This window comes from Schistosoma haematobium, chromosome 1 (genome assembly GCF_000699445.3).
Source record: "Schistosoma haematobium chromosome 1, whole genome shotgun sequence".
Classification (NCBI taxonomy): domain Eukaryota; kingdom Metazoa; phylum Platyhelminthes; class Trematoda; order Strigeidida; family Schistosomatidae; genus Schistosoma; species Schistosoma haematobium.
This window is the reverse complement of record NC_067196.1, coordinates 50,324,039-50,346,425: the sequence shown is the minus strand read 5'-3', so window position 1 is coordinate 50,346,425 and position 22,387 is coordinate 50,324,039. Positions and strand designations below refer to the sequence as shown.

Sequence of the window (22,387 nt, the reverse complement as noted above, 5' to 3'; positions counted from 1 at the left end):
TGATAAAACTTAGGTCGATCTTGTCGTCAGAGGGGTAGTGCACAAACTGCAATCAGTATTTATTTTCATCCATCAAGCCTGATAAATACTTGGAAAAAAGGTGCAATTTTAGGAGTACATTTTTCGTGTCTATAGGTAACCCTCGTGCTATTGATAGAAGAAACCAGACAAGTAGTGAATAGGTCTTTATTTCGATCTTAGCGCAGTCACAGTGGAGCGTGGGATTATCTGTTCAGACAAACAAAGGCTCTCAACATTCAATATAAGATAATAGGGAATATAACGCTAACAAAAAGTAAGGAAGTGAATGAATACTTGAACAATACTGTTTTGGCATATACTTGGTTGTTTGGGGTCAACTCTTAACCAACCAACCTAAGCTGTTACATTAGCTTCCCCCTAGAATCGACTTCCGTAGGAACGTCGGTTCGATTAACCTATCTATCGAAAACACCTTAGTTCTATTTCTCATCCCAAGGGAAAATTATCAACTCCCTCACTGTTTGACTCACAATCAGTGACGACTGACGCTGTCAACGATAGTCCATGGATGTCTCTTCTTTACTAGCTTGTCATCTTATTTTGTAGCATGTGATTTCTTCTACAACTATCGACGACGGTCTGCTGCGTGCTTTCAAGAGAAAGTGTGAGAATGTGGAATAAGAATATGTGAGGAAGTGCCGCGAGCGGGCTACGCAACACCATGTTGGTGAGGTACGATTTTTCCGTGCTCAGACCGGCTATCAGGTGTTTACTCACCTGCCTCTTGAGTCGCCCTCAAGTAAAACGTAAAGAAGAATCTACTTCAAAGGTAATGGTGAAAATCAAGCAAACCTGAAGAACTGCTCCACTGCCTGCATAAAATAATAAGATACAAAATGGAAATACATAAATGTAATTGATAGTTGTTCGGTTCCATGTAAGTGCTTGGTCTCCAGAACGGATTGGTATTCTGGAAGAGAATAGACATAGTGTAGATATCTTGTGCACGAAAAACCATGAAAACAAAAAAATACTCTTTTGTAATGCATATATGTAAAAGGGTAAACTTGCTAGAAGTTGGACTCTTTAACAAAATCGATCAAACGCGTGACCTTGAGCCTGTGACGACCGCCTTTTATAACCAGGTACGTTGTAACGGGATTAAAATCATCATGTATGATGTTGTTAATAGATTTTGTTTTCTTTCTATTGCAGGGAAAGCAAGAATAAACGCTTTAGAAGAAGAAGAGCAAGCCCTGCACGCACTAAACTCACAGGATGACTCGTAAGACCGTTTTGTAAACTAGCTCTCTTTCGGTACAGACCCCGCGAAATTTAATTTTTAAAATAAACGTCTATTGGCCTCCCTTCCTCGTTCTCTCTGTGGTGTAAAGTGTTCAGTTAACATTGTGTGTGTTGTGGCTTTAGGTCTTCCCGTCTTCCAGTGACTGCTGACTACACGTGTTACAACGTAACCAAGGGTGCATAATTGTACTCCACAAAACGGAAAAGAATATACGGTCAAGAAGCAAAAAAAAACTGTGTAGAGTATGCGGATCAAGTACAGTTGTGTCAAATACCCTTTTCTGGTTTGATTTAGGTATGCATGATATATTGAAGCAATATATCGTCAATTCATCCAAGTAACGAATTGGTTTGCACCTCAGAAGTGTGTAAGTCCTATTACTCATTAGTATTATGAGTGATTAATTGGTGTAAGGAAATATTGAAGTCACTTTCTCCGTGGTCTGATGTGGCTTAGCGGCTAAGCCCGCGGTCTAGCATTCAGGAGGGCAGAGGTTCGAGTGCGTGTGGAGCCTGCGTTTTTGTTCACCAGGCCCACCTTCAATACGATGTTTGTTGCCCGTAAGTCGCGCACATATGAGAGAAAAAATGACAAGAGGACAGATTGATATATCAAAGTGCCATATTGGAAAAGTATAAGTTCTTTGTTTACATGAATATTATCACTATAGAAAAAAAACTACAAGTTTAGTAAATTTCCATTTTACGCTAATGTTAAGTTCCAGGACTTTGTATGGGCCACTAATAATAATTGGTTTAACGTTAGCATAGTCGTGATATTCATATTGTCAGTTCAATGTTATGATTACTAAACAGTTCCCTTATAAGTTGTTTAAAATTAGGTATGTGGAATCAATGCGGCTGACATAGTAACCTTACAGTAACGCACTGTACTATATCTTCACGGTTATTGATTCTTAAATGTCAGAAATTAAAAAAAAAATCTGAATATTGCCAATAAAGATGGGTTATATGATCACACTAAAAAGCATGCTGCAGGAAAACTGGTTAAGTCATTACGTAAGTTTCCTAAACATGAAAAAAAAATGATGAGAACTTTAATAAGTACTTGACCATGGTTTAATCCAAAATGTTTTGTCTAAAAAAAACACTTATTAATAGTAGTATTAATCGTATCAAGCTACTAAACATATCTTCGACCGAAAACTTTTATAATTAGTTCATATGGTATATATGTATAGCCAGTCTACGTGAAAAATGTATATAAATATATAAGAAGTACAGCCAACATAGTTAATTAACCAGAAAAAGAAATTATAAAACTCGCCTGGGTTGCTTTTTGAATTCGTTGTATTTGCCAGTGTTAGTTGTATGAGTTTGATTAAAATCCTCAGCCATCGTTTCGGAATACCTAGCTTATGTGTCCAGTATTTAAAAAAATATTTAACATAACACTTATATATCAAAGGTAAAAGGTCTGGGGAGTTGTATGTGAGGCGGAATGAGGGAAAAAAATTATTTTTAAGTAGATGCAGGGTCTGATTAGCTATGTGGTTAGATTTTATCCTGCAGCCGAAACTGTCAACATCCTTGACTGACTAATTGGATGTGCCCAGCGAACCGTTTTAGTCATTTGTAAAGATTTATCATCTTTATATTTCGATTCCGTAATGGATTTGTCAGTTAAACGATCTAACAACACGTATGGTGGTTCATGATCTAGATAAGCCGGCTTTAGCCTATCAATACTTACTGTGTCGATGTTTCCATGTTTTTCTATCACGAAATATTTAGATTTTCTTGAGACGACTTTGAAAGGACCTTCAAATGGAGGACTGAGTGGTGCTTTTATTTTGTCACATCTTATCCAGACGTGCGTGCAATTGCTTAGGTCTTTAGGTATATATACGGCGCGCGATTGTTCACGAGTATTAATCGGTCTAATTTTAGACATGTGGTCCCGTAGTTGATCTACATAATTTTCTAAATTAAGTTTTTGACTGTTAGTATTAGGGTTAATAAATTCACCTGGTAGTCTCAGAGTTGTTCCGAAAACCAGTTCCGCAGCTGAACACTGTGCGTCAGTTTTGACAGATGTTCGTATTCCCAACATAACTAACGGTAGGAATTCTGTCCACTGATTGGGGTTTGAGTGAGATATAAGGGCGGTTTTTAGCTGACGGTGAAAACGTTCTACCATCCCATTAGCCTGAGGATGATATGCAGTGCAGCGTATCCTATTGGAGTCTAGAAGTTTAGCCAAGTTATTAAATAGTTCGGATTCGAATTGCGCTCCTCTATCCGTCGTTATTGTTATGGGTGTACCAAAAATGGTTACCCAGTTCTGCATGAAAACTTTGGCTACTGTTTCCGCTGTGATGTCCGCTATCGGGATGGCTATAGGGAATCTGGTGAATCGATCTATGCATGTAAACAGATAATTAAAACCGTTTGAACGTGGTAAAGGACCTACCAAGTCGATATGCACATGGGCAAAACGTGCATCTGGTTGCGAGAAAACACCTATGGGTGAATTTGTGTGACGATTAATCTTTGATTGTTGACATGCTGAACACTCTCTAACCCATTTGTGTACATCCTTCTGTAAATTCGGCCATATATATCTGGCATTGATTAGTTTTGTTGAAGCTTTTGCGCCAGGATGAGACAAAGAATGAAAGTTATCATATATCAACTTTCGCATATTTTTGGGAACGAAAGGTCGCGGCATTGCCTTGGTCGTGTCACAATAAATTAGAATACCATCGATAGGTGATGGGAATTGTTTTAAATTAAGACTTGAATTGTTTGTTTTAAGTAGGTTTTGTAATTCTAGGTCCTGCTCTTGTTCGTGTCTCAACGTTTCGAAGTTTACTGTAGACTGCTGTAGCACGTTCATTTCTAGTCTGGATAAAGCATTTGCCGCCTGATTGTCCTGACCTTTGACATGTCGGATATCGCTTGTGAACTGTGATATATAGTCAAGGTGTCGGACTTCTCGAGGTGAGTATTTATCGGCTCTCGATTTTAATGCATTCGTTAATGGTTTGTGATCCGTAAAGACTATAAATTCCCTACCTTCTAACATGTGTCGGAAGTGTTTAATGGTCAGGTAGATTGCAAGAAGTTCTCGCCCGAAGGTAGAATACCTTGTTTCGGCTGGAGCGAGTCTTCTCGAGAAGAAAGCAATTGGTTTCCAGGCGTTTTTAACCAGTTGGTTAAGGGTACCGCCTACTGCTTTATCTGAAGCATCCACCATCAAAGCAAGTGGGGAAAGAGAATTCGGATATATCAACGTAGTTGCTTGAGCCAGTTTATCTTTAAGCTGTTTAATAGCTTCGATGGCGTCAGAAGACAGTTTGAATTCTTTTGGTTTTCCTTTAAGTGAATCTGTCAAAGGTTGCATTAATTGTGCACAACCTGGTATGAATCTGCGATAAAAGTTAATTAGACCTAGAAAACTTCTCAGTTGTGTTAGAGAACTAGGTATGGGGTATTGTTTGATGGTATCCACTTCTTTTTTGATAGGTTTAATCCCTTCTGGGCTTATTGTGTGACCGAGAAATTCTAAAGTTTGAACACCGAAAACACACTTACTTTGATGTATGTTTATTCCATGTTCATCCAGTCTTTTCAACACTGTTTTTACATGCTGTTCGTGTGATTGCAAATCGGGGCTGGCAATTAACAAGTCGTCTATATACCCCTGCGCAAATGGCATATCTCGAAGTAGGTTATCTATGAATCTTTGAAATGTCTGTGCCGCATTTCTCAGGCCGAATGGCATGCGTACAAACTCGAATAAGCCAAAGGGTGTAGTAATAGCTGTCTTGGGAATATCTTCATCAGCCACTGGGATATTGTGATATGCCCTGACTAAATCAATTTTAGTGAATATGTTCATACCCTGTAAACCGTTTGTGAAATCTTGGATATGAGGTATTGGGTACCTATCTGGTACGGTTTGACGGTTTAGGGCTCTGTAATCCCCGCACGGTCGCCAGTCACCTTCATTCTTCTTTGGGAGCATATGCAAAGGGGATGCCCATTGACTATCAGAAGAACGGATAATACCCAATTGTAGCATATAATCAAACTCGGCCCTAGCGATTTTGAGCTTATCTGGTGCTAGTCTCCTGGGTTTTGCAAACACCGGTGCACCTTCGGTTTTGATAGTGTGACTTACTTTTAGTTTGTCTTTAGAAGGCTGTGGGTTTGGTTTAGTTAAGTTTGGAAATTCCGCGAGTATATCTTGGAATTTCGCTGTTGTTACTGGAGGAGTTTGAATCAAGTTAAGAGAGCTGATGTGACTTTCTTTGCCTTTTGTGTAATATGAAGTTTCTTTTAGTGTTAATCGCCGTTTCTTGGTGTCAACTAGAAATTCGTATCTCTCTAGAAAGTCCATCCCCAGTATTGCCACATCTAAGTCGGCTACCGTGAAAACCCAAGGGAATTTCCTCCTGAACCCCAAATCTAGGGTTAAGTTTTTCTGCCCAAATGTCGCAATTTTAGTTTTATTTGCAGCTTGAAGTGTAATTGATGATGTTTCTCGACTAATCTCAGTTTTATTTTGAGGGATGATGCTAAGAGCAGCGCCAGTATCCACCAAGAAATCCAAGCCAGAGTTTCTGTCTCTAACATAAAACAAGCGACTGTTTGGGCGCCCCTCCTCAGTCGTCGCGACCTGGGGAGGGGTTACTCGTTTCCCGCTGTCTTAGAATTATGCTTAGGCCAGGCGCATGGTTGCATGCACTTGGTTGAGTTGACACCAAACTTCCAGTGGTACCAACAAAACTGCCCAGATTGTCTGGACATTTGTGACCTGTTTTGTGACTTGGATCGTGGTCGTTGTGGTGACCTGCTCCTGTTTCTATGACCCATTTGCATTCTGGTGACAGTCTCAGTGAGACTCTTAACACTCGCAATGAGTCCTTCTATGACGGGGTCTTTTATTTATTTACCTCTGCAGATGTGAGGATATTGTCTCAGGTCTCATCTCTTGGCAGTGATAATATCTCTCTTTATAATGTTTGTCAGTGACATAATAAAATTATCCGATGAGAGTACTCATGGCTTCTTTCTGCTAAGAGTGCCCTATGAATATGTTAACATTAGAGTGATAGTAAATAAATCACCTTTTAAGCTATTAGAAAAGTTTTCAATATGACTTGTTGTCGAATATTACTTTTTTTACATCGACGTACTTAATCCATGATTTAAAGGCACTGGTTCATGACAAAATAATAACTCAGATATTTGATAGTAGAATTCAATTTTGATAAAACTTAGGTCGATCTTGTCGTCAGAGGGGTAGTGCACAAACTGCAATCAGTATTTATTTTCATCCATCAAGCCTGATAAATACTTGGAAAAAAGGTGCAATTTTAGGAGTACATTTACTAGGGTGATCTTTAGATAAAAATTACGGTAGAATTTACTAGGACAGTGTTCGAGTAGATTTTTCAGATTATACTGGTAGACGATGGAAATGGATAGAACATACATTACACAAGTCATCAAACTGCATCAAACTGCCCTCACTTGGAATCCTGAAGGGAAGCGAAAAAGAGGAAGGCCAAAGAACACATTGCGTCGGATAATAGAAACAGATATGAAAACGATGAATTACAACTGGACGGAGCTAGAAAGGATTGCCCAGGACAGGGTTGGATGGAGAATGCTGGTGAGCGGCCTATGCTCCTTCACGAGGAGTAACAGGCGTAAGCAAGTAAGTAAGTACTGGTAGACTGAACACCTTTCAACTGTCAGATGATCCGGTGGGCACTGTACTTTAGTTTGTTTATGTGTGGCTGTAAAATGATCATCGAAATAAACAGTTCCGTTGGCTTGTATCGTTGATGCAAACGTTGTTGGTTTTTCCAGAAACATTTTAGTTGAACGCCCTCAAATAAGTATACACGCTGGACCTCATTTGAGTATGATGTGTGGCTCACGACTTGGTTTGAAAGTAAAGACACCCAAAACCACAAGGGAGTCCAATACACAACTTTTCCTCCCTCATCTGTTCAAACGTTGGAAGAAATCTACCTACTGAGTGTAAAATGTCAGTTTAAACAAATACAAATAAAACAAGAACTTCCACGAGAGTCACTTGTGTTTATGTTCTGACAGAGCTTTTATCCGTAACAGCTTTGAATTCTGAAGATTCAGGATCCAGACAAATCAGAAATAGTTCGAAGATATATCTAGAAAGCTGTCGACATATGAGATGTTTGGTTTAAGGCAGTTAATAATAGGTGGACGTGCTTAGTAAAACCTACCTCATAACGATCTGGTGCCGATTCGTGACCGGTCACCTTCAGCTTGTGTGTTTCATTTAAAAGTAAAAAAGTCATCAGTAAAGTCGTAGAATCGCAGGACAATTTTATTTTTTGGGACAGGCTTATCTCTACACTTTCAATAACCAACGAATTTTATTACTTAGCTGATGGAGATAATAATGAACATCGTCTACATGATTGCATAAACTATACGATGAAGAATTAAAAGTTTCGGTCAATCAGTCATCTACAACGTAGGACCAGGCACATATGTGCATCAATGCAAGTTGCCATACCTCATCAGCACAAGATGAACACCGAATCCATAGAGGTAGTTAGTTCAATGGTAGTAATATACAAACGATTGTGTAAAAGGATATAGTACAGGAAGAAACAATTAGTCCGTAGAAAGAAAGATATGAAGCAATTTTAATCTCAAAGTATAAGGGAAGACAGAGAGTGTATACACCGACGCCACTGTGTTCCATTCTGAGCCATGTCACCCAGTCTCCAACCATTGGTTACGATAGTCACGTGGACCCCAACCAAGTAGTTTAGTAGTATCTACCAACATGGCTCAGACCAGAAGTTAGTGACTTCAAGCACCGACGCCACGTTTTGGTTTGACCGCTCCTAACTTTCTTTCAACCATCTCCTACACTAGTCAGCATTGTGCGTCGTGGTAAACGGTGTTCAGGCATACGTAACACGTGACCCAACCATCTCAGTCGATGAAGATTCACAACCTCATCCACTGGTTTACCATCATTCTCGAATACCCTGCGTCTAACCTCACTATTACTTACTTGGTGATGCGAGAAGATGCGAACAATATTTTTAGGGCATCTGTGGTCAAATACTAGTAGCTTACGAGTACGTTCTACTCTTCATGATCACATTTCGCAGCCAGAACGTAACGAACTGCTGCGCAGTATACTCGTCTCTTAATTGACAGGTGGATATCTCGTCTTCGCTATAGGTGACGTAAGTTGGCGAAAGCCAAACGAGCTTTTCGAATCCGTGCAGAGATTTCGTCAGACACTAACCCATTAGGGCTGATCAAACTTCCAAGATAAGTGGAGTTGCCAACGCGTTTGACTGCTTCACTCTCCATCCTTAGTTCAGGTGTTGACACAGGCCAGTCCTGAAGCAAATACTTACATTTAGAGGGAGAGAAGCGCATCCCAAAAATTCTGGCGTTGCTGCTCAGTGCTATCAAGACTCTGCATTTTATCTGCGTCTTCACCAAACAGGACTATGTCATCTGCATATTCTAAGTCGATAAGTGGACCTCCTGGTAGTAGATCAATGCCTGAAAATTCAGTCTATCAGAGCGTTATTTCCATCAGTAGGTCTATGATGAAGTTAAACAAAAATGGAGAAAGTGAACAGCCTTGACGGACACCACTTGGGGTTGCGAAATCAGATGACAGTTCGCCATGAACTCTAGCTCGATTAATAGTGTTCGAGTAAAGAACCTTCACAAGGTTTATGTACTTCTGAGGTACGCCTCTCAATGACAGACATTGCCACAGACCCACTCGGTCTACAGAATCACATGCTGCTTTTAAGTCAAGAAAGACCACCGTTGTCGGACGCCGATAAGGATGCCTGTGTTCTAGGACCTGACGAATGGTGAATATGTAGTCGATGCAGCCATGACCAGGCTGATCTGCACTGTGCGTCGTGGTATACTCGGTCTCGAATTGATGGGTGGATAGGTGACGTGAGTCAGCAAAAGCTTAACGAGCTTTTTGAATCCGTGCAAAGATTTCGTCATATTATTTATTAGTACTGGAATAACTCTCTCAATCAGCTAACCTGTTCTTGACATTCAATGAAGAGGAATAATAAGCTCGCCGCAATCACTTTCAAACCTTCATGGCACTTAGTAGATATCAAAATGGCTTTCGGGTAGATCACAAGTAATCATACTCTTTACTACCTTGCATAACCATTTTTCCATAAGTAGAGGAGCACCTCAGGATTTCATACTCAACCAATTACTTAACTTTTGTTAATGACCTAGACATCCAAACTGTGCTATATGCAAGTGATATTAGGATTTGGAGGGAGATATTATCGAGGATATACAATTGTGCCATAAACATCGTCCTACTTAGTAGATCAGTAAGTATGAGTGGTAATCAACAGAGAATAATCCATAATATGATTTATTAGGAATTTCAGTACTAAATCCTCCATTATAGTCTCGCCTTTGCATGTAAATCTTAATAGACTAAGTACGAAATTGAATTATAATAATAATAGTATCAGGTTGAAACCAGAATCAAACGTCCTTATAACTAAATAGGATTAAAATCGATATTCGTACTAGAATAGAAATAACACTGAAAATAGAATATCCAGGAATTGTATAAAAATGAAATAAGCATATGACCGCAGTATACAAATCCAATCTCCATTTTACTGGAGTGAATACAAACTGCCGAGGATCACTTATTCACAGATTAACATCGTGCTTAATACATTAAAATGTGAAACTTCCCACCAGAAGCGAAAGTAGCGGCTCCTGCTGGATCCTTCAAAGTAGGGTTGATATATACATTCATTGAATACAATAACTCTGTGGTATGGCAGCTATCGGATAATTATGATAATTAGGAGTATTTGAATTATAGTATGAACTAAGAATCCCAGAAATAACGTAATCGGATCAAAAAGTACTAGATAACCACAAACGAATGTACTGTATTCGGAATTCGAAATCAAGCATTCAACAAGTACAAAGGAATCACTAGTTCATTCAAACACCACAACAATATAATGGGGTGAACTTATAAACGTTGTGACTTTTTTCTCACACTTGATAACGTACAGTGACAAACCGCTGCTAAAATACTCACTATTATTTTACTCCGGTTTCGTCATGCAATTTTATGTCGAAAAACAGAATGACAATCAGACTAAACTTAGGGAACTTAAACCTTGACAAAAACGAGGAGCCTACTAGGAAAATATAAAAGAACAGAAGATAGTGGTCGTATAAAATCCTCGTCCTTTCTCGAATAAGTACGAAGGTTAAGAGAAGTGAAAGAGAAACAAATGGTTTTATGCTAACAAAACCAAGAGGAAACCCAAATCAATCGAATGAATGTCAGTATTGAAGATTGAATGAAGGCGAAAGGAAATACGTAGTGATAAAAAGTAGAAGTATAGAGAATATGTGTAATAATGATTGATCTACAAACTCGTTATTTAATACTAACAAGAAAAAATTCCAAATGCTCAGTTGGATCGATAACGTAATTATATAGTACTCAACTACACTACAAATAATTTTTACGTAAATATTCTCCAAACTGTTGAACACAAAATCTTTGCAAAGCTATATCCAAAACAGTTTAACTAGAAATACGTAGGTGTCTATTTTCATATTTCTAAAACCAAAAATAGTACATTTAAAACTAGAACATGAACCAGTCCAGTCAATTAAAAACAATGGAAGCAATAAAAACGCACAAGTTGAACAATAATTAGTGACACAATAAAATGAGTTAATAAAGACATTTTTGTAAAAAAAATACGGTTCCGTGATTGGTAGATAAAAGTTACTCCGAGGTCATATCACATCTAAGTGGTGAGCATTTACTTAAATACTAGTGGTCATTCCAAGCCTAGCAACTAAGCGCAAAATATAAGAATAGGCGAAACATGTGATTTCAAGAAAATTACTTGAGTAAGCTGCATATAAACATGTAATGTATTTGACGCATTAGCATCTCTGCAAGTGAATGTGTAATTCTTGGATGACGCAAATAATTAAAACAATCAATGAACTACCACGTGAGATAGATTAAAGAAAATATTAATTAGGCTGACATTCGTTTATGCATACGTAGAATAAAACATTAAACCATTTCATTCAGTTCAAATAATTGATCACATATGCTTTTCAAGTGAGCAAAGTTATAACTGTCTACAATATTCCCTACGTTTGGTTTTATCTGTTCATGAAAGTAATGTTAAATTATGATATTATTGAACTCAAACTAAGTATTATATTCAGTTACGACAAATAAAGAAAAATCAAATGCTTTATATGAAGTCTATGTTAATTGCACCTAAGTAATAAAGAGAAGACAAGTTTTAGTTACAACGTGGTTTTGGAAACACAGGAATGTTATTTGAAGTATTAATTTTCGATCCATACTTTTCTACTTAAACTAATTCAGGTTTAAATAAAAAGAGAAAGATGTACAAAATATATGATGTATATTGAAAATGAATGTTGAATATCTCTCCTGAATAAGCACTTTCAATATATTTTTCATACATATGTTACAATTAGTGCTCAAAGTCGCTTTTGGCGAAAGACTGAGACATTCATTAACACTATTAAGCTATAAATTCTTCAGGAACTGTATTTATTTAGTAGTTACGCTTACGGAAAGTTTAGCTTTACAGGCATATATAATTAAAGCTCAGTTACTTTATAAACTGTACGATTCTACAATAGAAAACGAACTTTTGAGAAGTCCTATATTCTTTGGAGAAAACTTGGATCTCCGTGTCACGTCCTTGATTTTGAACAAATTTACCACGAAGTTTAGATGCTTCGATTTTTGTGTAGAGAATGTGAAGGACGCCCCATTTGAACAAAATCCTATTTTGTTAAGTATACAAGAGTATTTAATCTAACACATGGTAAATCTGGTGTACGTCATATGCAGCTGACTTACGATATAAGAAATCTAACATCTTCATAAGCAATGTCAAATATCCACAGAGATAAGAGAACTTATCAATTGTTTAAGAATGTTTATCATAAAGAATCAAAACACATAAACTTTTGTAAAATATTTGACGCACTATATACTTCAACAATAAGAAACATGCTTTATATGCGAGTGTTTTAATTAGTGAAGCGTTGCGTGGAGTTACAGCTAAAAGTATTATCCAATTCATACTTGCCAACCACACGGCATTATTCGGTCAAAAGCAAACATTTTGATGAAAGAAAACCAGTAAATGAGCTTATATGGTGTTAAAATCGATAGTTTTTTTTATGGAGTCGAATTACTTCATTTCTAAGGAACTAAAAATAATTCTCACCAGGATTCCATCAAACCATCACAAACATAAATAGGTTTATAAATGAATGAAACCAAAAAACAATGACTTCGAACGAATTGCTACTTTTTAACACCATACATTTAGAACGAAGATGAAGAAAAACAAATTATTGTCAAAAGAAAAATCCAAACTTTCCATGAAGCATTCTATTTGAACGCCATAAGTAAATTAAAAGGACTGACACGAAGAATAACAGGAAGAAAAGAAAATTTCATTGTACACTTTAGTGCTTTTATACATATGGAAAAGTAGAAATAGAATTAGGTAAAACAAAACGATAATGAAAAACATGCTATTTATATTTACGTGAGTGTTTTATCATACTAAAAACGAATAATAAGATATTGCAACACTTGATATGATAAAAAGATGGATAAAAATTAAGAAACGAAAACATCCAGAGAGACATGAAATCCACGTAAGTGATCAAACTTGATGTTCTTCAGTGAACAGATATTGTTAACAGAGATGTATATAAATATCCTATGAAGATGTCCAGAGATATGAATTAACGTTCAATAAAGGAAAAGAAAGACACAATCCTCTAACTGCTTACAATTAAAATGTATATTTTAGAGAGATCGATTGGAAAAGAAAATTTATATTGCACATAATAAACAATTCATCATACTAGTAAAAAGATTAAAATTTCTCGCCGAATTCACGATATATGGTTAACTAAGTTGTGTGAAGAAGCAAGAACATTGAGCTCTAAATAATTACAATAAACGAGCACAAACTGTTTAAAACATATTATACAAGCGTATGCATAATGAGATGTAAAAAAACATCTGATGATAGCCTAAATAGAAAAAACAGGTTGAAGGCTATATATATATATGTAACAGACGACTGGATAGACAATATGTTCAGGTCACACCATCACGTCTGAAACGCGTATTCCTCTGAAAAGCAAATAAATAAAAATATTTAGGCTTCAATTTTGAATTATGGTAGATAATGCAGATCTTTCACTCAAATTTATAACACATTAATTGCATCATACTGGCTTAATATTAACCTATGCACTTCAAATCACATCGCTTCACGAGTAATACCTAATAAATCGATGAAATTATTCAGAGTGTCTATAAATTTGACAATAATAACCGATTAAAAGCGGACGAAATTAGAAATACATAGTAGGAATATGTGGAAAATATCCATCGAAAAAAAACATTATATCACATATTAGCAATATATAGTCTTAAAAAACCACCTGGTATTCAAAACATCATCATCTGACTACGATAAGAAATTAAGACAGGACAGTAAATTCTTCTAAAATTCAAGGCAATCCATGTAACATGATTCCACCTTAATTAAGAAAACCACAGTACCAACAAAAATTCACCTTGGAAACTTAGTGACATCACGCATGGGCGGTGACCCTAGCTAGATGAATAATTTAATTACTCATTAAAACCCGCCTACATTTGTATCTTACTTTCTGTCTTACCTCAACATATGACAGCCATTGGATTGTTTGGTCTGTCCGAATTGGGATTGATGAAAATACATAACAAAGCAACTACAATGGAGACTTTCTAAACTGAACTTAACATATATTATTATCAGGTGCAATAAAATAGAAACACTAATCTATTTTTAAGCTTATGTAAAAAATCGCTAGACCAGCTGCATTACCTGTGTTTGATTTACGAACGTAAACCATTACCATTAGCCCCCAAATGCCGTTGTATGGCCGAGAATGGGGTGGACCCGCCCTCCCTCTCGAAATACTCTCACACAGCCACGCGTATACAGCCTCTGCCAGGGAAGTCCTACTCATTGCCTTCTCGTGGCGGGGTTGTCTACGAAAATGAGAGCACGAAAAGCGAATGTCCGGCGCTTCAACCGGAATCCAAACCAATGGTGCATATGGGCTCCAGTATCCTGAGGGAACAAATGGCGTATGAACCAATCGCTGGTCACCGGCTACCATGGGTATGCATCTTCTCACGATGTTCCACTGCCTTGTGGATCAGACCTTCAGGTCGAAGGCTCGGGGAGTGGCCTCCTAAGAAAACCACCTGCTTCGGATTAGGCACCCGGGCAGTATCACAGCCCACACACAAATATAATGAAAATGATGATATTGACTGAGAACTCCATTATCGATTCGGTTTACAATCAAACGATCCTCACTATTATTATTATTATTACCTACTACTTCAATTATTCATTTTCTTTTATTTCCACTGTGTGTATCCTTATTTTTCGACTTATACAGCAGCTCACCTATGGTGTAAATCCGACTGTATCCAAACGTTCTCGAGTCACTGTCCGGTTGAAAATTGTATGTTCCCACCGAATGAGTACTGAAGCAGTTTTTCTGAAACCACGTGCACCATTCAAACTGGCTGCCTTCAACGTTCGCACACTTATGTAGGTTGGACAACAGATAGGGCTGACTATGTCTTTGGAAAGCCTTAATATCGATGTTTGTTCTCTATCCGAGACCCGTATTCAAGACTCTGGTGAAGTACTACAAATTCGCTCTCTATCTGTCGCTTCAAAAAGCTTGTTTTACGTGCGCTTATCCGGGGACTCTGTGGCATCTTTGTCTGGTCTTGCTCGCCTTGGTGTTACACTAAGCGCTAGAGCTGAGGCAGCACTAATCGATTGGATCCCCATTAACAGTCGGTTATGTGCTGTTAGATTAGAGAGTTCCATCAAAGTGAGAAGGAATCGACGTGAGAAATGATGTATTTTCGTCATCTCCGCCTATGCCCCGACAGATTGCAGCCCGGATGCAATCAAGGATGAGTTTTACCACCAGTTATCTGTTCGTCTCCAGAAAGTGCGTTCGACAGATATTGTAGTACTAGCCGGAGACTTGAATGCTCAGGTCGGGCGTCTAGGCACAGAAGAGTCGTTTAGGTGGCCGATGAGAACTTCTTGATCGTAGGACAGATAACGGGGACCGTCTACTGCAACTTTGCATAGACCACAACCTGTTTCTGGCTAGCACTAACTTTCGGCACAGTCATCGCCTATGTGCCACCTGGCGCCCTCCCTCTACATCTCAAGCCTGGACTCAGATTGATCACATCGCGATTAGCTACCGCTGGCGTGGTTGTGTACAAGATTGCCGCTCCTTTCGGAGTACCTATCTGGACTCTGACCATGCCTTGGTCTGCGCCAATCTTATCTTACTTTTCAGTGGACAACGAAGTGACCGCCAACAACGGATTGGTGTTAGCAAGCTGGTTGCAACTTCTGTTGCAAGTAAGTATCGAACCGGGCTAGTTTCTAGGCTAGCTACCATTCCACCGAAAAGTATAGATGAGCATTGGTCGCAATTGCATGACGCCATGAAAATGGCGTGCTAATGAGCTGGAAGCAGCAGCTGCATCTGGTAATTACCGGAAGCTCTTCCAACTCATCCGAGCCACTGGCAGCAGGAAGCCTGGTGTGAGCGAAACAATCTGCGAGGATGATGGGATGCCAATCACTAACATCCATCGACGTCTTGGACGATGGACAGAATTCCTCCTCAACTTTGCCATCGACGACATTCTGGGAACAGCTCTGATGGATGTAAGTAATGGCGGCGTAGATATGTTGCCCGGAGAAAGACTTCTCGACCTTGAGTATGCGGATGATATTGTCTTACTGTGCGATAATGCCCAAGCCATGCAATCCGCACTTAATCAGTTGGCAATCAGTGTCCGTAGGTATGGTATGTGCTTTGCACCTTCGAAGTGCAAAGTACTTCTACAAGACTGGCAGGATTCCAATCCTGTACTCATCCTGGATGGTGAGCAGATAGGAGTAGTCGAGAAGTTCATGTATCTAGGTTGCTGCATAAGTGCTGGTGGGGGTGTGAGTGATGAGATCAATGCACGTATAGTGAAAGCCAGAGCGGCGTATGCCAATCTGTGCCATCTTTGGCGCCTTCGTGATGTTAGTCTGGCTGTAAAAGGTCGGATCTACAACGCGTCGGTGAGAGCAGTTTTGCTCTTTGCTTGTGAAACCTGGTCTCCGAGTTGAGGACGTTAGACGACTCTGTGTTCGATCATCGCTGTCTCCGAAGGATTGCTGACATCCAGTGGCAACACTATGTTAGTAATGCAGAGGTCCGACATCGTGTGTTCGGGCACAGAGATGATAATTCAATTGGTGTCACCATCTTGAAACACCGACTTCGGTGGCTTGGACATGTTCTACAAATGTCGTCCCAGAGAATTTCACGTCGTGCATTATTTGCCGACGCTGGGACTGGTTGGAAAAAGCGGAGAAGTGGTCAGTGCATGACATGGTGTCGTGGCATGAAAGAAAGCTGCAAAGGACTGGCTTGTGTTGGTCCTTCACGACTCCCTGGTTAGGGTCCGAGAGATGGTGCAACACAGTGGCTAGGGATGTTATCAGATATGGCTCAGAATAGAAGCCAGTGGCGATCCTGCTGTAACCTTTTACTTTCTCCGTAAAAGGTGGTTGTGTCTCCCTAAACTGAAAGATTTCTTCTGATTGTACCTTTCCGTTTCCCCATTATTACCATTATTATTATTACACTACCTTAATCCAATCTCTTCGTTATTGTTCTCTTTTTTTACGCTCCTTACCTTTTTTCCTTGTCTTTAAATTCTCATTGTTTTGTGTGGCGCATATATATTTGGTGCCCTCTTGTACTAATATTTATGTGTAATAAATAAATAACCGAGGTATTTAATCCTTCCGTCGATTAACTAAACACAGGTATGAAAAAAGGTTACTAACTGAAATGTTATTTAGAAGATATTTATTGGGTCACTGTTCAACTGGGGTAGTGATTGATTTGACAGATTTTTTGCAATTAGTTACAATTCAACCTTGACTTCAAAACCTTCATATCTGACCTGGATTTACGAAATATGACTAGATTAACAGATTTCGCTCCATCAATAAGATATAACCATTACTACTAAAAATGGTTACGGGTTTCATTTTACAACTAATATATTATTGAGAAGTGACCAATGTCATATCCCTTTAGTACTTCAGTGTTGATTAAATTCTATTGATCAATTTACAATGTGGCCACAAATTTAAACGATTCGGCATCGTGTGCACTGTTAAAAAAATTGGGGGTTTGGAAGTTAGAAACAGGTTACCCTGAACCTAATTTAATGTTAGTTGATTCACAGGTTCGAATCAATAAACCAGTGTCAAGAGCATGAATAATTTGGTTACATCATACTTTCCTATTTATCGATTAATAAAATCCTAACCCATAACACAAGTCTCGCTGAAATAAGCCAAATCGATGGAACAAACATATCTTTTTATTTAATGCTTTTATATTGTTGTGTTTTGTTACTGGAGCTCAGTACGGCCTACGATGTTACGGATTCAGGGATGAAAACAACTGAACTTCTCTAATACGATCAGTTCTCTTCTGAACTAACAACAGTCATTTATGCCTAACACATCAAACCTCGACGGCTAAGACAGGAAGGAGACGGAAATGCAGGCGACTTGATATTTTTGGTAGAACAAGTAACTCAAACGAAATCAGTACAAAAGTTGTTACTATAGTAGCAGGATATGACAACATTCGACATGTAGTAATTTAGCGGACTAAAAAACATGACAACCAATCAGAGAGCAAAGGTTATGCGGAAAATCGAATTGGTAGAACGTATGCGAGCGGTTGTCATTCCAGAAGAGATCTTAACCCTTCTAATAAAATCTGACTATCCTTGCGACCACCTTAGCATATATGAGATATATATTTATATATAATATCTTGCAGCCCCCTGTCCGAATTCAACTGATCAACCACCAATCACAACCCCGATTCTAATTTGTTCGACTCTCGTCCACTACTTACTTTATGGCTTAGAGTCTCTAAGTTGGCCAATTCCACGTCCGACCAGCACTAATAACCTTGATTTAACAGCTAATTTTCTATTGATTCACGACTGTCTAGCTTATCTCACTGATCTCCCCTTGAGTCCAGAAGTCAGCAGCCAGCCTGAACTATCTTATACTCTAAACAGACGTTGTCTATATAAAGGCAGACCAGACCGTATCACACCATAAATATAAAATAATAATCATACATAATCAAGATGGAAAGCGGCTGTGAATAGGAGAGACTAAACAAAACCTACAGGGAACAAAGTAGGTATAGTAAAACGTATGATAACATTTAATGAGTCAACCAAAAGCTTATGACAAAAGGAATATATGTGCACATATACAGTAATCTAGTTACTTAATAATTATAGAATAAGTATATATAGAATAATAATCCATTAGTTCTGGGAGCTATCATTTCTTCAGCCTTCATTCAGATGTTGTATACATATACATGGAATTAATCTTAACGACAATGACAACATTTACTGAGACGAAGGTAAACGCCAGTTTGATAAGTCGTGTATCCTGGGTTTCACTGCTACTTACAATAAAACAATACTTTAATGGGAGGACATCTTATTTTTACACTTGACGACTATATCTAACTATAAGATTATTATTTATTGTTTATTTGAACACATAGATATTCATACAAATGTGCACCAAAATAAATATGTGTTACAGCAATAAGAAAATGATCCAATGGAAACACGAAGTAGGGAGGGTGAGAATAACCGAAAACTAGTAAATGAATAAAAATAAATGAATGAGAGTAGTATACAGTGGGAGGAACAATTCAGTCAACAAAATTACAAGCAAAAAGAATCTTTCAGGTTAAATATGTTTCCATCACTTTTACGAAGAATTTACAAGGAAACTACAGCAGGATCGTCACTGGCTTCCATTAAGAGCCACGTCTGATAAAATCTCAAGCATATGAGTTATACTATATCTCTAAGCCCACTCAGAGAGTCCATGGAGTAACCAATCCATAGGTTAGGAACAGAGCACTGGGTAAATACGAGAAATCGATTGATGAAATAGTAAATCTTCATCAACTGAGGTGACTGCGACATGAGTTACATATGCACAACCACCGCCTACCCCGGTGGGCGATGTTTTCTGGTGCAGGAGTAGGCTGAGAGAAAGCCAGGGGCAGCCAAACCAAAACATAGCACCAGTCCATGAAGTCACTGAACATTAGACTGAGCCATATTAATAGGTGCAGACTACCTACTTGGGGTCCATGCGATTATCATAATCAATGGTTGAAGACGTTGAATGATATGGCTTAAAATCGTTTGCAATGGAGCAGGTACATACGTTCTTCATCTACCTCCAAATTCAGAAATACTATAATTATTTTTATTCGTATTCCACCAATTTATATTTTCTTTTCGAATCGTATCTTCGATGTCTAATTTTTCCTATTACCACTGATACTGTTACTGTTTTTAATATTCTGGGATTTGACTTGACAATTTAGTCTCTCTGTGCTAATCGGAGCATGACAACTTTAACCAATGTACATACGTACCAGGTTCTACGTTGTGACTGACTGAAAGAGTCGTGAAGGACCAACAAAGTCGTCCCATAATTTTCTTTAATACTACGGTGCCATGTCATAGACTGACCATCTTTGCTTTGTTCAATCGGTCAAGACATCGGTAAATAAAACAGGACGGAATTTGCGATGATGACATTCCTAAAACATGTCCAAACCACAGAAGCCAGTGTTTCAAGATAACAACGCCAATTAAATTATCACCGGACACAAATCGCCAACATCATGTTGCCACTGGATGTAAACAATCCTTCAGAGACAATGATGGCCGGACATAGAGAGTCGCCGAATATCTTCAATGGTAAGGTAATCTAATTCTACTTAAACAGCTTATCCAGCACTGCCAGTAACATTAACGAAATGATTTAGAATCTACCTATAGATCACAAATTAATCTACTTAGTGTCAAACTTTAAAAAATTTCCATCAAAACATGCTATTTCGCAGTGCAATATGCATAATGTGTCATGATAAAAATTACTTACTTTGCTTCTATCGGATCCTGGACCTGATAATCTTGCACCACTGCCATTGGACGACATACTTCCATGTTGTGGACTTGAACCGGTATAATAAGGAGCATTCGGAAGGGTAGATGATCTAAGGGTGGAAAGATCAATTGGGGGGAAGCTTTGTGGAGTTGAATGTCGCTGACTATGAATTGATGTAGAATAAGAGTGCTGGTGATTTGGACTAGATAAAAGGGAATTAGGAGATGGTTGAATTGAACTAGTATGATAAGGTGGATGAGGTTGGCCAGAACGAATGTCAAAATTTTGTTTTTGATAGAGATCTACTTCAAGTTCTTCAAGTCGTTGAGTAACAGCTAATTTCTGCTGAATAGCAAGGCGTAACAAAGTATTTGCAGTTCTTTTTTCTTCTTCAGCTACCTATATTTTCAAAATATTTTGAAAAAGTTAGCAAAAAATATAAATTACATGATTTGAAATTGACTACATGGACAATAGTCAACATATAAACGACACTTATTTTGCCCCCGAATGCCCTGGTACGGCCGAGAGTGGGGAGAGTCCGCTCTCCCTCTCGAAATGCTCTCACACGGCCACGCGTATATAGCCTCTGCCAGGGAAGTCCTACTCATCGCCTTCTCGTGGCGGGGTTGTTTACGAAAATGAGAGCACGAAAAGCGAATGTCCGGCGCTTTAACCGGGTTGCTGGACATGGAGAGTCCACCTAGGGGTGTTGGAAAACCCTGATTCCAAACCAATGGTGCACATGAGCTTCAGTATCCTGAAGGGACAAATTGCGTGTGAACCAATCGTTAGTCACCAGCTATCATGGGGGACTGAATCTCCTTACGATGCTCCACTGCCTTGTGGATCAGACCTTCAGGTCGAAGGCTCTGGGTGTGGCCCCTTAAGAAAACCACCTGCTTCGGTTTGGGCACCCGGGCAGCATCACAGCCCTCACATATATCAAATGAGATCTGTGTGGCGCATATGTATTTGGCACCTCCTTGTACCAATATCTATGTGTTAAAATGAACTATCAAGCAACCCAAAATGATTTGAAAATGCTACAGCACAAGCTAATTTAATGAAGTGTTGTGAAAAGAAATTGAGGGGATTTAACAGTTTTACAGAAACAGACAATAAAAAGTCATGTTTATTTCCTGATATTCATTATCATCTAACATTTTTTTAATATTTTCCTTTAATTAGATTTCACCAACTCATTTTTTGATCGACCTATAGTGTTGAGTAATAAATATAAATAGTAAAACTGAACAACTGCGATTCCATGTAGTTAATAATATGCTTTAAATATCTAGTCACATTTTCCGACTAGTAAATGGTGAAAAATTGTATGAAACCAAAACTACGCAGTTGCTAAAGTGTATGCATGAAATACCCAAGATATGCATGTGCTGAAAATAACTGTAAAAGAATTTATTATCACTTACACTTAGTTTCCTTTGCATTTCATCTAATTGTGTCATGTATTCATCATAACGTTGGGAGAATACAGCGCGTAAAGAACCATAGATTGCAGCATCTTCTTTAAGTGTCTTCAACTCACTACGTAACTGTTGCATTGTTGAACTGACATTAATTTTCTCTTTTTCATATTTTTGTTTCAAATTTGCTAGAGCGGTTTCAGCTGTAGTTTTATTGGCTCGCAGCATATTACGCAATGTGTGTACTTGTTCACGTTTCGTCTCCAACAGACTTTTTAAACGCAAGTTTTGTTGTTGGGTCTCTTCAATATCTAAACTGCTACGTCCAGGGACCTATTTTATAACATTAGTAATAATAATATTATTGAGATTTACAAACCACATCAACTAACCAGAAATAAAGTACTGAATAATGTTATGCAAACCTAAACA

General features: G+C 38.3%; 1 protein-coding gene across 2 annotated transcripts in view; it reads right to left on the bottom strand.

The window, feature by feature from the left end:
- The window catches only part of BICD2_1 (Protein bicaudal D 2), a 40,756-nt gene that overhangs the window by 10,735 nt on the left and 7,634 nt on the right, over positions 1–22,387 (bottom strand). The window contains exons 6-8 of one of the 2 annotated variants that reach the window (XM_051208985.1): positions 21,962–22,288; positions 20,523–20,927; positions 6,384–13,531 (exon numbers count right to left, since the gene is read on the bottom strand). In XM_051208985.1, coding sequence (XP_051074399.1) covers positions 13,496–13,531; positions 20,523–20,927; positions 21,962–22,288 — 768 coding nt within the window. In that variant the 3' untranslated portion in view covers positions 6,384–13,495. Of the gene's footprint in view, positions 1–6,383; positions 13,532–16,782; positions 19,215–20,522; positions 20,928–21,961; positions 22,289–22,387 lie in introns of those variants that run through there. The other variant, XM_051208984.1, reaches the window with a different exon arrangement.